Source organism: Kryptolebias marmoratus, linkage group LG22 (assembly GCF_001649575.2).
Source record: "Kryptolebias marmoratus isolate JLee-2015 linkage group LG22, ASM164957v2, whole genome shotgun sequence".
In the NCBI taxonomy this organism is placed as follows: Eukaryota; Metazoa; Chordata; class Actinopteri; order Cyprinodontiformes; family Rivulidae; genus Kryptolebias; species Kryptolebias marmoratus.
This window is the reverse complement of record NC_051451.1, coordinates 140,707-155,019: the sequence shown is the minus strand read 5'-3', so window position 1 is coordinate 155,019 and position 14,313 is coordinate 140,707. Positions and strand designations below refer to the sequence as shown.

Here is a 14,313-nt window from a genome sequence, read left to right as displayed (position 1 = left end):
ACGTGTCATAATTGCACTAGCTACTCAGCTAAATCGGTATAATGATTGTAACGCATTCATAGGTGTCAAATTAATAAGTTTTGTATAAAAAATATGGTAAATACTCTTTAATTACTTAACATTTAGTCAGGCATTCCTTTGGACAGCTACGGGCTTTCACCAGTGGGGGGCCTGAACCACTGAAATAGAGAAACACGGAACGTTATTTGTTTTGAAGTGGAGGTTGCTTCTTTTTGAGGTACATTTGTACCGTTTTCCAGAGAAAGGCTGTTCTGTAAAGATGTCCTCTCCGCTTTCAAAGCCTCAGATTATCGCTCACATTCAGAAGAGTTTAAACTACACGGTGTTTGACAGCAAATGGATTCCGTGCAGCGCAAAGTTTGTCTGTTTGGGGAACTTTCCCAGGGGAAGCGGAGTGATCCAGATTTACGAGGTGCAGCACGGAGAGGCTCAGCTCGTTACGGAGGTAGCCCCACATCTGCTTTTTGGGCCAAACCTATTATGTAACCGGGTTTTCAGACTGTTTTACCTAGCGTATCCATGGCAACAGGCAGCCGGTAGACTGGCTGAGCAAATAAACAAGGCTGTATCTGACTGAGAATAATATATTCAATTATTGTGGCTTTTTGTATTTATCAAAGCCAAACTATAAATACATCCATCATTAGCGATTGTTTCATATGATAATTAACTATGGGGGAGTATACAGTCCTGTCTGTTTGTGTGCTTTATGTACATACAGAAATATGATTACCTGTTATTTCTGTATGAGTCAGGGGTCAGGGGTCAGGGATGGAGCTGCTCAAACAGGATTTGTTTATGATGATTTTGACATCATTTCCCTGTATTTGATTAGTTATTATTGCCATTTCAACACAACCTGTTTGTGTTACTAACTAAACAGAATCTTACATCCACGTCCTTCAGGTAGAGAAACCTAAATCTCTAAAATGTGGGACGTTTGGAGCCACGACGCTTCAGCAGAGACACATAGCAACTGGGGATTTTGATGGAAACCTCAATATATGGTAATAATGCACTGAAGCTTGCTCGTACCACCCTGTCCTTCCAGTGATAACACCCTGAAAAAAGGGTTTCGCTGCACACGTCAGAGACAAAGTAATTTAAAGCTGTTAATGCTCTTAATGGCGTATAATGGAAGATATGTTGTAATGACTGACTTCTGACTGAAGTGACTCAGGTGTTGTCTGTGTGTGTGTGTGTGTGTCACCCACAGGAGTCTTGAGGCGCCTGAGGCGCCGCTTTACGCCGTTAAGGCCCACAGAGAAATAGTGAACAGTATTGATGGAGTTGGGGGTCTGGGAATCGGTGACGGTGCTCCTGAGATAGTCACAGGAAGCAGAGACGGTGAGCGTGTCACGACTGGTGTGGGTTTTATTTGGAAAGCTTTGTTTCTAAGTAGATGTGACTGTCTGCTGCTGGTTGCAGGGACAGTAAAGGTGTGGGACCCCCGGCAGAAGGACTTACCTGTGGCCAACATGGAGCCTGTAGAAGGAGAAACTAAGAGGGACTGCTGGACTGTTGCTTTTGGTAAGAGCAGCAAGTCTCTGGAACATGACCGCTTCAGTCAACTTTATTTACGTGAAAGCTAAAATGAAGCTGTTGTAGTTGGTGACAGAATAGGAACGGTTGGAGAATCCGTCTGTCCTAAAGAAATATAATTTCATAAAACAAATAACTGAATTAGGTTCTCCTTGTTGGAGGGTCTTTTACTAACAACTAAACCAGGTTTCAGCTTCTCATATAACACGTGACAGATTAGCTAGATTTTCACAATTTCCACCATAAATTTTTATTTCAGATGCAAATTAAAATATTTCTGTGATTTTCTACAAGCAAACAAAAACTAGTAATAGGTGTTGATTCCATTTTATTTACCAGGTTTGTTTCCACAACTGTCTTAAGATGTGATCACTGGCTTTTATTTTGAAATGTGTCACTGATGGCCATGGCAGGATTTTTTCCATCAACTACATCAAACTGAAAAATGTAACCGTCTGTCTTACACACCAAGCAACACTGCAGAAGGGTTTTATGTTTCTGTTTTTGTATTAAACACATGTTCATCCTCTGTGAGAGCAGGAGGCTGCAGACTGACAGGAAAAGAAAAACAGCTCAACAAAGACCCAAGAGCTCTTTGTCCACCAGTGAAAATCCAGTTCAACTCCTGTTGTACGTGTTTGTGGAGTTGTTTCTGATATTTTCTGGGTTTCATTTGTAACTTCCATTGCAGGTCACGCTTTCAATGATCAGGACCGATGTGTGTGTGCCGGCTATGACAACGGGGACGTCAAACTGTTTGACCTGAGGAACATGTCCCTGCGGTGGGAAACCAACATTAAAAACGGGGTGAGATGAACAGAAAGGACCTGATGCTGCTTCCTGAACCACTGCGGGCAGTTTGACCACAGCAAGAACATTAGTTACACTTGAAAACACAAGCTAACGTTTATCACAACTAAAGGTAACTCAGGTAACTGTGATTATAGTCCCACATAGTCTTTATTCTAACAGAAATATAATATCCCCTCTTGGTTTCTGTCATTGTCACCTGTCACTGAAAGGTGAGAGGCAGGCAGTAGGTTTCTGTGTGTTATCAAACCGTCTCATGAACCACTGGACAGATTTTAATGAAGATGGCTGCCACAGCCAACTGACCTTGGAAAACAAAGATGGCTTTTTATGTCTGTCAGTTTTAGATTTATATTTTGCTTTGATGTTCTTGTAGTTGAGACTTTTTCCCACCTCAGACTCGAGCGCTGACTGAACGTGCCTGATGTTTTCCAGGTTTCACCAAACGGTCATAACTCCGTCATTCCTCATTGTTAGATGATCCGAGTCTAAAATTCTGCCACAAACGGCGCCGGGTGATATATTCCTTCGAGGAACACTCAGCTTTTAATCTGAAAGAGTTCTGGCTGCTCTTGTTGTAATGTATATAAAAATATATTTTTTGTCAATTATCGTACGAAGAGTATCATGCTTTCCCACAGGTTTTGTCAATGAAGTGCACAACAGGCAGCCTCTTCAAATTGACTACATGATCCTGTTAGTTCAAAGTGTCCAAAAGAGAATAATTCAACTATTAGGATAATCTGTAATTTGCAGCATAATGTGAGTTGGAAATGACTTCCCATCATCATTCAGTCACCATAAAACGTCAGGGAGGATCCCGTTCCCTTCACAGCAAATACAAGCTGCTGCTATTAAACACGTCCTCTTGGCTTGTATGGAAACCTGGTTTGTGTTGGAGCTTTAACATGATAACGGTTTTTTACATCCTTGACAGGTATGCTCTGTGGAGTTTGACAGGAAGGATATTGACATGAACAAGCTGGTCGCCACGTCACTGGAGGGGAAGTTCCACGTGTTTGACATGAGGACGCAGCACCCGTCCAAGGGCTTCGCCTCTGTGTCCGAAAAGGTGGGAGTGTTTGTCTAACATCCTCTGTGGTGCTCTGAATGACTGAGGGTCTGAGGGGACAGGAGCCAGGCTTTTAGTCTACTTCTTCTGACAGTCAGTGAATATTGAAGCTTTAAGATGTTTCAGCAGATCTTCTCTCTTTTTTACTTTAGGCTCATAAGTCAACCATTTGGCAGGTGAGACATTTGCCTCAAAACAGAGACATCTTTATGACTGCAGGGGGAGCAGGCAACCTGCATCTATGGAAGTAGTAAGTAGTTACCTTTAACTCAGTCCACACTGTCATGGCTGCTTTACTGGAATCTGATCTGTGCATGAATGGTGTCGTTCTCAGCGAGTATCCTGCTAAAAGGAGCAAGAAGGACTCGGATGGTGTGGATGTGGGTGTAGCTGGTTCAGTCAGCCTCTTACAGAACGTCACTCTGTCTTCTCAGCCAATCGCCAGCCTGGACTGGAGCCCCGACAAGCAGGGCCTGTGCCTGTGCTCCGGTTTTGACCAGTCTGTCCGCGTGCTGATTGTTACAAAACTCAACGTGGTCTGAACTCTGCAACAGACTGACGATCAAATCAGACACAGCAGCAGCTGAAGTATCTGTTGTCCAACAACTCGTTCTATTTGTGACTTTAAAACTGATGTCAAATAAAATGTTTGTTTTCTTTAAACTTAACCTGAAACATGTGGACTGCTTGGCTGCATCCTGAGAGAATATACTGCTGCTGACACAAACATCTGGTAACATCTGTACGTCCAGGACAGAGACACGGGTCAAAGGTCTGTTAACATCTGTACGTCCGGGACAGACACACATGTCAAAGGTCTGTTAACATCTGTACGTCCAGGACAGACACGGATCAAAGGTCTGTTAACATCTGTACGTCCGGGACAGAGACACATGTCAAAGGTCTGTTAACATCTGTACGTCCAGGACAGAGACACGGGTCAAAGGTCTGTTAACATCTGTACAACATTTTGACATTTAGTTTCAGAACCTTTCAGATCCAAAGTGTTTTTAGAGGAAATGAGGTGTAACAAACCTATGACACCCAGAACTTGTTTATGAACACAAACCTGTGTGTTTGACCCACAGTAAGCAGCCGGAGACATCAACACACATCAACACACATCACATCACATCCAGCATTTGAACTTGAAGAAGTCCTGTAGGTCCGGGTCGTCTTCCTGTCTGTCGTTGATTCTTGCGTAAACACTCCTTAGCAGGGCAGTCTTTGACTTTTCATCCAGAATATCAACGTATTTCTCTATGGAACCTGCGAACACAACCACAGGTCAGTGTATCAGAATGGCCGTTTTGGCAGAGGAACTAGCACTAGTATTTTTGGAAATGATCAACAGTAATCACTTAGCCCCATGACTCTTCCGTGTGCGACCAGGCTGGGGCCCAGCTGCGGGTGGTCATACTGTTCCCGTGACATCAGCATGCGAACAATCTCTCCGGTAATGAAGGCGTCGTCAAAGCTCTGCTCGGCCACGGGCCTCAGAGGGAATCTGCAGTAAACGTGGAGGGCAGCCTGCGGGTCGGAGGGCTCCAGCAGCTGAATGAGCTCAGTGTAGGCATCGTGGATCTAAAGCACAAGTCAGCGTGTTTACATCCACTCATCATGTGAGGAACACTGCAGCTGTGATGATCCAGTGGAACAAATTCAAGAAGAAACTTTAAAATTCAGCCTGAGCTGACAGATAACTGACCCGTGGCTCCATGGTGATGACCTCCTGGTACAGCTGCTTTGCCTGATCCTTGGTGTCTGCGGAGCGTGAGAGGACCCGAGCCAGACTGAGCCGGGATACGTGAGACCTGCGGTTCACCAGGCCGGACACTCTGACTCTGTCTGCTGCACAACGTAACACACACACACACACACACACAGTGTCACTTGCTGCAGAAACACAACACATTCCTGGTGTTCTGACAGTCACAGTGTGTGATGTTATCCTGCCAGTGTTTAAATACATCTGATCTTCTTCTCTTACGCAGCTGACGTAAACTCACCGTCTGCGGACGCCGCAGTCTTCAGGTCCTGCTCTGACGTGTCAGCAGGGAGCTTGGTTTTACTACTGCTGCTGGAAACTTTGACTGATTTCTGTGGTTTGACTGCTGCCTCAGCTCTGCCCCTACGAGACAGATAACACAATATGTCCGTGTTAAATAATAATAAGGTTCATTTGAGCTCATGGTCTGTCAGGTTTAATGTTTAGTTTTAATAAATAACAACTACAGCAAATAATTAAAGGCCTACCATTCCTTGAAGGACTGTGAATCATCGGAGATCATTTAATGTTAAGAAATTACAGTTATATATGTTTAGGTTAGGCACAATCTCAGATCTTAGTTTCTGATGTCCATCCAAGGATTGTTTCTGAGAGATTCAATGAAATCTGTGCTTCCTAAGGAACTAACTGCAGACAAACCAACACAGAGACAGCTGAAACATTATCGCCCCTTCGCCCTCAGCAGTGAGCAATAAAGACTGATGTTGCAGAGGTGAGTGAGGAGTGAAATGCTGGTTGGACCTTCAGCTTCACAGACTGCTGTCAGGACTGACCTGGCTGCAGGCCGGGCAGCCTTCGCCCCCCTGACGGGGGCTGTGGTCCCGGCAGCCCGGCCCTGAACGGGACCTCCTCTTTTTGTTACACTGTTGTTACTCGGAGGCTTCACTTGGCCGGACTGAGTGGTGGACTTCGTGGCTGCTGTCTTCTTCTCAGCCTCCTGCCACCACTTTTGTTCTGGACAAACAAAATGTGAGTATTACAACCAAGCGAACACCCTGATGGAGTTGAAGATTTGGTCCATCTGTGCTTATTCAGTGGTGGAGGTGGACCTCTGGGACTCACTGCTCAGCTGCTGAGGTGCTTCTCCACCCTGGGCTTTGCCTTCCAGCTCGATGCTGGCCTGCAGGCTGAGACGGGCGTCACTCAGGACTTCATTTGACCGCTCTGAATGTGGGTCGTTGTCATACTGAGCCAGCTGGGCCAGACCCAGGAGACACAGGGCGTGGCTGTCCGTGGGAGTGGTAACTACTGCCAGCTGGCATGTCTGTGAAACAATGGACAGAAACTCTCCACCACTGGAAGCAGGCAAACTGTAAACACACACAGGTGAAGAGAACTCCTACTTTCTCCTGCATGTCCAGCAGCTCCCGACAGGGAGGGATGGTCGTGAGGCGGACGAGAGCTAGGAGGCCCCGGCACCTCTGTGCCACCTGGGACGGCAGGTTGGTGCCAGCTTTAGCCCTACCTTCCCCTCGCTGGATCAGCCTCTGCAGCAGAGCCAAGTGAGCATCCAGCAGCAGCCACTCCAGCTCCCTGCTCGCCTTGCTGTGACACGCACACTGACTCACACTCTGAGCAGTGAGCACGGCCGCACTTAAAGATTCACGCACAGAGAAGAAAAGACATTTTTAGACCAGCTCCTGTCTGAAGTTTAGCTCTGAACGTCACTGAGCTTAACTCACATGTGATACACCTGCTCGGCACTCATGGCCTTCTCAGACAGCGTGTTTTTCAGCTGCAGCTCGCCAAGGGTGAGAAGACCTCGCAGGAACTGTGCGTTCAAGCTGGACAGAGGATCCGACGGGTCCTGCTTCACCTGACTGCTGGTAAAATCATGAAAAAACAGGGCAGCATCAAAACCTTTACAATGATTTATGGATCTCATAAACCCAGATTTTATTCAAATGGAACATAGTAAACACGACAAATGTTTAAACATTTTTTAAAGGGTAATGTTATATTACATGGCAGCAGCACATCTCAAGACTTGGGCCAGGGGCAACAAACGGCTGTAGTTTTAGGCGGTACAGGAGGAGCATTTTGTAACTAATTAAGTTAATTGTCCACAGGTCAGTAAGAGGGGGGGGTAAAAAGAGCATTTTAGAGAGACTGAATCTCTCAGAAGTAAAGATGGGCAGAGGTTCATCAGTCTGTGGAAAACTGCATCTAAAAATGGAGCAGTTTCAGAATAATGTTGATGTTGAATGTCTCATCATCTACAGCTCATCGTGAGATTTCAAGAAAGAACAAGACTGAATGTCCGTGATGTTCAGGCATTCAGCAGGTCCGGTTCTGTTCTGGGCATCATTGAATGGACTCAGGAACACTGTAAACACAGTTCACTGTAACATCCACTAATGCTGCTTACATTTCATGCAAACATGAGACCACATGTGAAACACGTCTTCTCTGGAAGGGGAGAACTGTTCTTTATTATTTTATTTTATTAAGCCTTTTATTGAAATGTTATAACTCTTAGTTGGCCTTCTGGTCCCTTTAGTGTATCTTAGCTTGTATCATTTCTGATCTGTTCAGCTAAGGTTATTAAATCCTAGTTTACTTATTATCAGTTTATTATATCTTAGTTTGGTTTTCCTCAGTTTATTTTAGTGTGACTTGTTTTAGATAAGTTTAGTTCAGCTTTTTTATGTTACTTGTGCTCATTTATCTTATTTAGTTCGTGTTTTAGTTGATCTTTTTTATCCTAGTTCCTTAGCTGTTTATTTGACCTTTGCTATTATTGTGTGTTTAATGACTCTGTGTTTTCATGCTGTAAAGCACTTTGAACCGCCTTGTTGCTGAAAAGTGATATATAAATAAATTTGACTTGACTTCCAGTTTGAAATTATGTTTGGAGCCCACAGATGTCACATCCTTCCTAATAAAGAGGACAAGGACCATTCAGCCTGTTATCAGGACACAGGTCAAAAGCCTGCCTCTCTGATGGTATGGGGGTGCATTAGTGCCTCTGGCAGGAGCAGCTTACACATCTGGAAAGGCTCTATCAAAAAGTATGTAAAGGTTTGAGAACAACATGTGCTTCCATCCAGCAAAAAATCCAAGAAGACCCAAGACTGTTGAAGAGCTCCTCCATCAGACAAGAATGGGACAATATTCCTCCAAAACCTCCAGCAGCTGCTCTCCTCAGCTGTTAAAATAGAGGGGAAGCTTCACAGAGGGACACATGGACCTAAAACAACTTTAAACAGATGTGCTGCTGCCACCAAATTCAATTCAAACCAAAATTACATCATTTGAAGAAAAAAAATACTTCAATTTCTTCTTTTAAACATTTAAAAAACGCCCCACCTTTTTTGGTATAGGAGTTGTACATTGCAGATTGTCATCGCCTCTCACTTTGCTCTCTTACTGAAAGCATCCACCTCCACTTACAGAAACACACACACACCTCTTACTGCAGCGCTGGCTGACAAAGTGCTCCAGTCCCTGATGTAAGAACAGTGCGGCCTGTTTCTCTGTGGCCTCAGAGGCTTTCTGTTCCTGCTGCAGCAGAGCCAGACCTGTGAAGAATCTGACCAGAACGAGAAGCAACACAGCAGCAGTGACAGTTGGATACTTTGGTGCTTCCATCACTTGCTGCCTGATAGTTTTAGCTCTGTAGACGTGTGATGAGTTCTGCTGTGAGCTGACCTTAGAGCCGGGTGCAGAGGCCGTAGAGCCAAGCCACTCTGAAAGTGCTGCAGAGCCTCCCGGTTCCTCCCTTGGAGCAGCAGGAGCCTCCCCACATGGAGGCTGAACTGCCAGCTGTCCGGACTCAGAGACCAGGCGTCCAGGTACTTCATGAGGGCTCGGTACATGTGGCTCTCCTCATCTCGCATCACTGCATTGCTATCCTGAAACAACAGGTCCCGAGTCCTTTTACTGATGTTTAGATGGCGCTTAGCGCACACAACAAGCTACAAAACAGGAATCAGCCGTGGAGATGTTGCACTGCTGAGAAAAGGAGGCTGATTATCCTCAGCCCTTCTTAGTTAATTATTAGGTTTACACTAACGAGTCAGTACGTGAAACATGCAGCGTCTGAAGAAACTGAAACGCCTGTAGGGCAGAAGTACCTTCCCGGTTTTCTTGGAGACCCAGATGTAGAGGGTCTGAACATAATCTGCTCTGTTGGACTGCCCTTGCTCCTTGAGCAGCTGGTACTCCTTATCCAAGGCCTGCAGCTGGTTCTCCACCGTGGGCGTGCCCAGGAAGCCATGCAGTTTACACACAGCCAGCACGTCATCCTGATGTGATGATGACTTGGCGTCACTGAACTCCTCCCTGTCCTTGTCAGCCTGCAGATGATGACGTGACAGAATTACCCTTTCTGAATGTAGGCGACAAAGAGACCCCTGTAAGCCTAATTTCATCAAATTAAAATACTCCCAGCCCAACGCCTCTTATCTCCCAGCTGCTTTATGGATGAAGGAACCTAAACGCCAGCAGAAATGGTTTCTGGCTGCCTTATTCCAACAAGTACAATTTGACTTGTTGCCTTTATGTCCCCGGCTGCTGGGAAACTGTTTTTAGTTTGTGCCAGTAACGTGTTGTTAGCCAGACAGAGACACGTCCTGCTGCGTCAGTGTGTCTCTGAGCTGCCACAGCTCTGATACCTGACCAAAGAGTCCAGTCTTACTGTTTAGGACCTCAGCACAGGGTTTGACCTTTGTGACCGTTGTTCTAACTTAAAGTGGAAAAGTTTCTCACACTGACCCAAATATCAGGTTGAAGATGTGAACAGAACATCAAAAATGGATCAGGCTCTAGGAACTGATTACTTTATTCAGTGAAATATTAAGTTCTACTCCAAATCAAACAGAGTCTACAGGGAACTTTAAGAAAAATGCACTCAGCAATCCCAACTTTTCTCCTTTTGTCCACCGCTGCCGTTCTGCCTGCGTCTCTCTGGCTGAGCTGCTGCTCAGGTTTCAGCAGGGAGCGAGACACGTAACACGTCTGACAGGCTTCTGGAGAACAACACGCAGCTGAGGGCTTCTGTCTTCTGTCTTCACTGGATGAGCCTGCTGCAGGTGGGAGCTGGTCTGCAGGTGGGAGCTGGTCTGCAGGTCTGCAGGTGGGAGCTGGTCTGCAGGTCTGTGAGCTGGTCTCCACGTCTGTGAGCCGGTCTCCAGGTCTGTGAGCTGGTCTCCAGGTCTGTGAACTGGTCTCCAGATCTGTGAGCCGGTCTCCACATCTGTGAGCTGGTCTCCAGGTCTCCAGGTCTGTGAGCCGGTCTCCAGGTCTATGAGCTGGTCTCCAGGTCTGTGAGCTGGTCTCCAGGTTTCCAGGTCTGTGAGCTGGTCTCCAGGTCTGTGTGAGCTGGTCTCCAGGTCTGTGAGCTGGTCTCCAGGTCTCCAGGTCTGTGAGCTGGTCTCCAGGTCTCCAGGTCTGTGAGCTGGTCTCCAGGTCTCCAGGTCTGTGAGCCGGTCTCCAGGTCTGCAGGTGAGAGCTGGTCTGCAGGTCTGCAGGTGGGAGCTGGTCTGCAGGTCTGCAGGTGGGAGCCGGTCTGCATGTCTGCAGGTGGGAGCTGGTCTGCAGGTCTGTGAGCTGGTCTTCAGGTCTGTGAGCTGGTCTCCAGAATCAGAATCAGAATCAGATTTATTGCCAGGTGTGTAGGCACACACGAGGAATTTGTCTCCGGTTCACAACACTCTTTGAGTAGTCTTAGTCTGTGGAAGATGAAGATGTATATGTACAATATAGATGTATATGCTCAGAGATACATATATACATATGAATAACTGGATATATATGAACATAATATACAGTATTTGCAGTTTGTTAAAAAAAAAAAAAATGAGTAATGAGTAATGAGTCCTGAACTACTATTCTTTTAAGCCTCAAAGACTCACAAGCCTGTTAATCACAAATTTGTATCATTAGCAGCAAAAAGTTCAAACTAGGGCTGCACAACATTAGAAGAACCTGTCATTAGTGTTGAATGTTATTCTGACTATCAGCTGTGATAAACCCTCATGTTCTGTCATTGCACTGTACAACAAATCTGTCACCTGACCTCTATTTTATTCACTTTAAAATCATTTGTACACTTTAAGTCCTTTTGCACAATTTTTATTTTTGTTTTGCCCCATTTTTCTATTAGTTTGTTGCACTATTTCCAATTTAAATTTATATTTTGTTTGTTCTTGCAAAACAAGAACTCCCCATGCTGTGATTAATGAAGTACTTCTGTCTGTCTGCCTGTTTCCAACAGTGTTTACATCACTCTCCATGTGCCAGCTGTGGGCATGATAAATAATTATACAAACTAAACTTTAATTAGCTCCCCTTTTCTGGTTTAGTCTGCATATTTCACTCAGCCATCATGATGGTGGGACAGAAAATCTGTTGGTGCTTTAATAAGTCTAATACAGACATATATTTGAACCCTGCTTCTCCTCTAAGTAGATTATAAACATTTATAATTGCATGTTATCATAATATCCTGGACAGCATATTGAAGAACTTCTGTGGGCCAGTTTTCCCTCCTGGTGCGGTGGAAGATCAGAGTTAATTCAGCAGCGTTATGGTAATGTGAAAGTCCCTATCTGTCCCAGCATCGCACATACTAACAAGCTTAGGATAAGCTCAGCCTCGGATGGTATGAGGTTTGAATTTCTGGAACCAGCGCAGTTTCTGCAGCCAAATCTCACTTCAGCAGAAACCAGAGGGGTGATTCCTCTGCTTAAAAAAAATTAGTGCTAGTGCATATATTTTTCTGCAAGGAAAGGAGGTTTGATACCTTGCGAGAGAAAAATGCACTGTTTGTAAAAAATATGTTTTAAGGATGGCAAAAATCATCTTGAGACGGCTAATCAGCTGGCACCTCTGAAAAGCCTGTAAGCATGCATTAAGAGATTTATCCACAGCGCAGGGATAAAGCCTCCCAACATTGTTGACTCATTTAAAGATGCCAACATCTCAACTTTATGCACTGCTAACAAACGCACACATGTTAAGTTGGTGTACTCTGCACTTCTCCTGTTTCTGTAAATCGCAGTGTATCTGCCATAAGCATGTTATGCCCCGGGGCTCATCAGGACCATGTGATCCCAGGCAGAGCTGCCACTATGAGACAACATGCTAAATCCTGTTTGTGAGACTTGACTGGGCTCAGCTCTTCGACTAATCTAACCACCCTCAACCTCCAAAACAGGAAGGGGAGCTTCTGTCGATGTAGAGAGGAGCGGAAACAATGAAACAAGGAGTGAAAATGGTGACTGAAATGTGCTACAGTGAAGCATTTGAAAATGAAAATAGGTCCATCGGATCTACGGATCATATTTGTTTACCTCCACAGCCTGTAGCCTAATGTAGGTCAGTCATGTGACTCAAGCTTCCACGTGGATTTCAGCTGAGTGTTTTGTTTACATTGAGTGTGGACCCACATTCCAAAATTGTATTGTAATATATCTGAACAACTACTGGAGTAAACTCGTTCAAAGTGGATTTAATTTAGTTCAAAATATTTTTTTTTATGTTTGATGTCATACTTTGCAATGAGTACCTTTAAGGGAAAACAAAAGTTTGCAAGTGAACAAAATAAATCGATGTTTGCAGTGGTACTGAACTGTAGAAGCTGGTTTTGAATCTAATTTAAGTGTTTTAAATTGACAAAAGAAACATGACTTAATCATGAAGCTGATTAGCAGAACATTACCTCCATGTACAGTTCTAAATGTCCAGATTAGTTAACCTGTTTCAGACCAACCACATCAGAATCTGCACCTGCAGGAACTTTTCTGTGTCTTTGTGCATCACAAAGAAGCTGCCATAGTATGAGCTACAAGCTTCATTCGGGGGCCAAAAATCAGCCTTTTAAACCTTTTATGACATGAAAAATCAGTGTTCAGTCCATTAAATTAAGTTTATAAGAACAAGGCAATTACTGTAAATGTTTCTGGCTGAATCTTATTTTCTCATATTTGGAGCATGTGCTTATTAACAGTGTCTTTATGAAAAAAGTAAACACAGAAATAGAGCATGCAGGGGTCATTTCCTCCAAAGTAAATGGAGAATATTGGATTAATGGAGNTGTGAGCTGGTCTCCAGGTCTGTGAGCTGGTCTCCAGGTCTGTGATCTGGTCTCCAGGTCTGTGAGCCGGTGAGGGTTGGATCCACTGTTTAACTTTGAGCAGAGATGCTGACATTTGTCGTAGTAAGCAGGTTTTCATAAACAGGCTTTTCCTGACACCTATGTTTAAAAATAAGCATTTTTACTAATATATAAATTAGAAGGATAGCTTAAAAATGGGTAACAGGTTTTTTTTTATTTTCAATCTTTGTAGATCTCTAGATTTCAAAGTCCTTTAGAAGAAGTTTAATTTTCAGTTCAATTTAAAAACAAAGAGGACATTAATATGTGGACTTATTTAGACTAAATTAGTCTGGCACTAATGAACCCAGTCTATTAAAAGTGACTTCACGTTTTTCTAAACAAAACCGGCGTGTCACAGAAAGGAAGTACGTTTTTCTGGAGTCTGTAGATCTCTGAGGCGTAATGCTGCTCCTCCAAAACGAGACCCAGCAGGAAGTGGAGTCTGGCCTCTCTGGAACTTAGTCTGATGGCTGTGGCGTAGTAAACTGCAGCCTGTTCCAGGCTGGACAGAAGAGACTCCACATCCTCGTACTGCAGCCTGTCCCCTGTGAAAAAATAAACACAAACGTGGTATAATCTTTACATTTCTCCAATCCTTACAGTCAGAAAGGGTTTTACTTTGATATAAACTCTAAAGAATGTGGCCATGTCATACATGTTTCATAACTGCGCTGTTTTAGAATACACACACACGCATATATACATCCATCCATCCTCTTCCTCTTATCCGGGGGGCAGATCGCGGGGGTAGCAGCCTAAGCAGGGAGACCCAGACTTCCCTCTCCCCAGCCACTTGAGCCAACTCCTCCGGGGGAATCCCAAGGCATTCCCAGGCCAGCAGAGAAACATAGTCCCTCCAGCGTGTCCTGGGTCTTCCTCTGGGCCTCCTCCCGGTGGGACGTGCCCAGAACACCTCACTAGGGAGGCGTCCAGGAGGCATCCTCACCAGATGCCCGAGCCACCTCAACTGGCTCCTCT

General features: G+C 44.7%; 2 protein-coding genes across 5 annotated transcripts in view; one reads left to right on the top strand and one right to left on the bottom strand.

The window, feature by feature from the left end:
• Positions 1 to 157: 157 nt before the first annotated feature.
• On the top strand, positions 158 to 4,383 carry wdr92 (WD repeat domain 92). 2 transcript variants are annotated; one of them, XM_025010345.2, is made up of 8 exons: positions 158 to 466; positions 928 to 1,028; positions 1,238 to 1,368; positions 1,450 to 1,551; positions 2,255 to 2,370; positions 3,311 to 3,445; positions 3,598 to 3,695; positions 3,880 to 4,383. In XM_025010345.2, exons 1-8 carry the CDS (start codon positions 281 to 283, stop codon positions 3,959 to 3,961), a joined length of 951 nt encoding a protein of 316 aa, XP_024866113.1. In that variant the 5' UTR covers positions 158 to 280; the 3' UTR covers positions 3,962 to 4,383. The 2 variants fall into 2 exon arrangements, with proteins under 2 accessions (XP_024866113.1, XP_017290712.1); XM_017435223.3 differs by having other exon boundaries at positions 160 to 466; positions 3,780 to 4,383.
• A 154-nt stretch (positions 4,384 to 4,537) lies between these two features.
• Positions 4,538 to 14,313, bottom strand: part of LOC108247256 — a 17,983-nt gene continuing 8,207 nt past the window's right edge. Inside the window, exons 9-20 of one of the 3 annotated variants that reach the window (XM_037973380.1) lie at positions 13,705 to 13,880; positions 9,311 to 9,532; positions 8,886 to 9,088; positions 8,644 to 8,766; positions 6,917 to 7,057; positions 6,578 to 6,827; positions 6,297 to 6,498; positions 6,008 to 6,188; positions 5,455 to 5,576; positions 5,154 to 5,296; positions 4,807 to 5,029; positions 4,538 to 4,714 (exon numbers count right to left, since the gene is read on the bottom strand). In XM_037973380.1, the coding sequence (XP_037829308.1) occupies positions 4,575 to 4,714; positions 4,807 to 5,029; positions 5,154 to 5,296; positions 5,455 to 5,576; positions 6,008 to 6,188; positions 6,297 to 6,498; positions 6,578 to 6,827; positions 6,917 to 7,057; positions 8,644 to 8,766; positions 8,886 to 9,088; positions 9,311 to 9,532; positions 13,705 to 13,880 (2,126 nt within the window). In that variant the 3' untranslated portion in view covers positions 4,538 to 4,574. Of the gene's footprint in view, positions 5,030 to 5,153; positions 5,297 to 5,454; positions 5,577 to 6,007; positions 6,189 to 6,296; positions 6,499 to 6,577; positions 6,828 to 6,916; positions 7,058 to 8,643; positions 8,767 to 8,885; positions 9,089 to 9,310; positions 9,533 to 13,704; positions 13,881 to 14,313 lie in introns of all 3 variants that reach the window. The other 2 variants (XM_037973381.1, XM_037973382.1) reach the window with 2 other exon arrangements.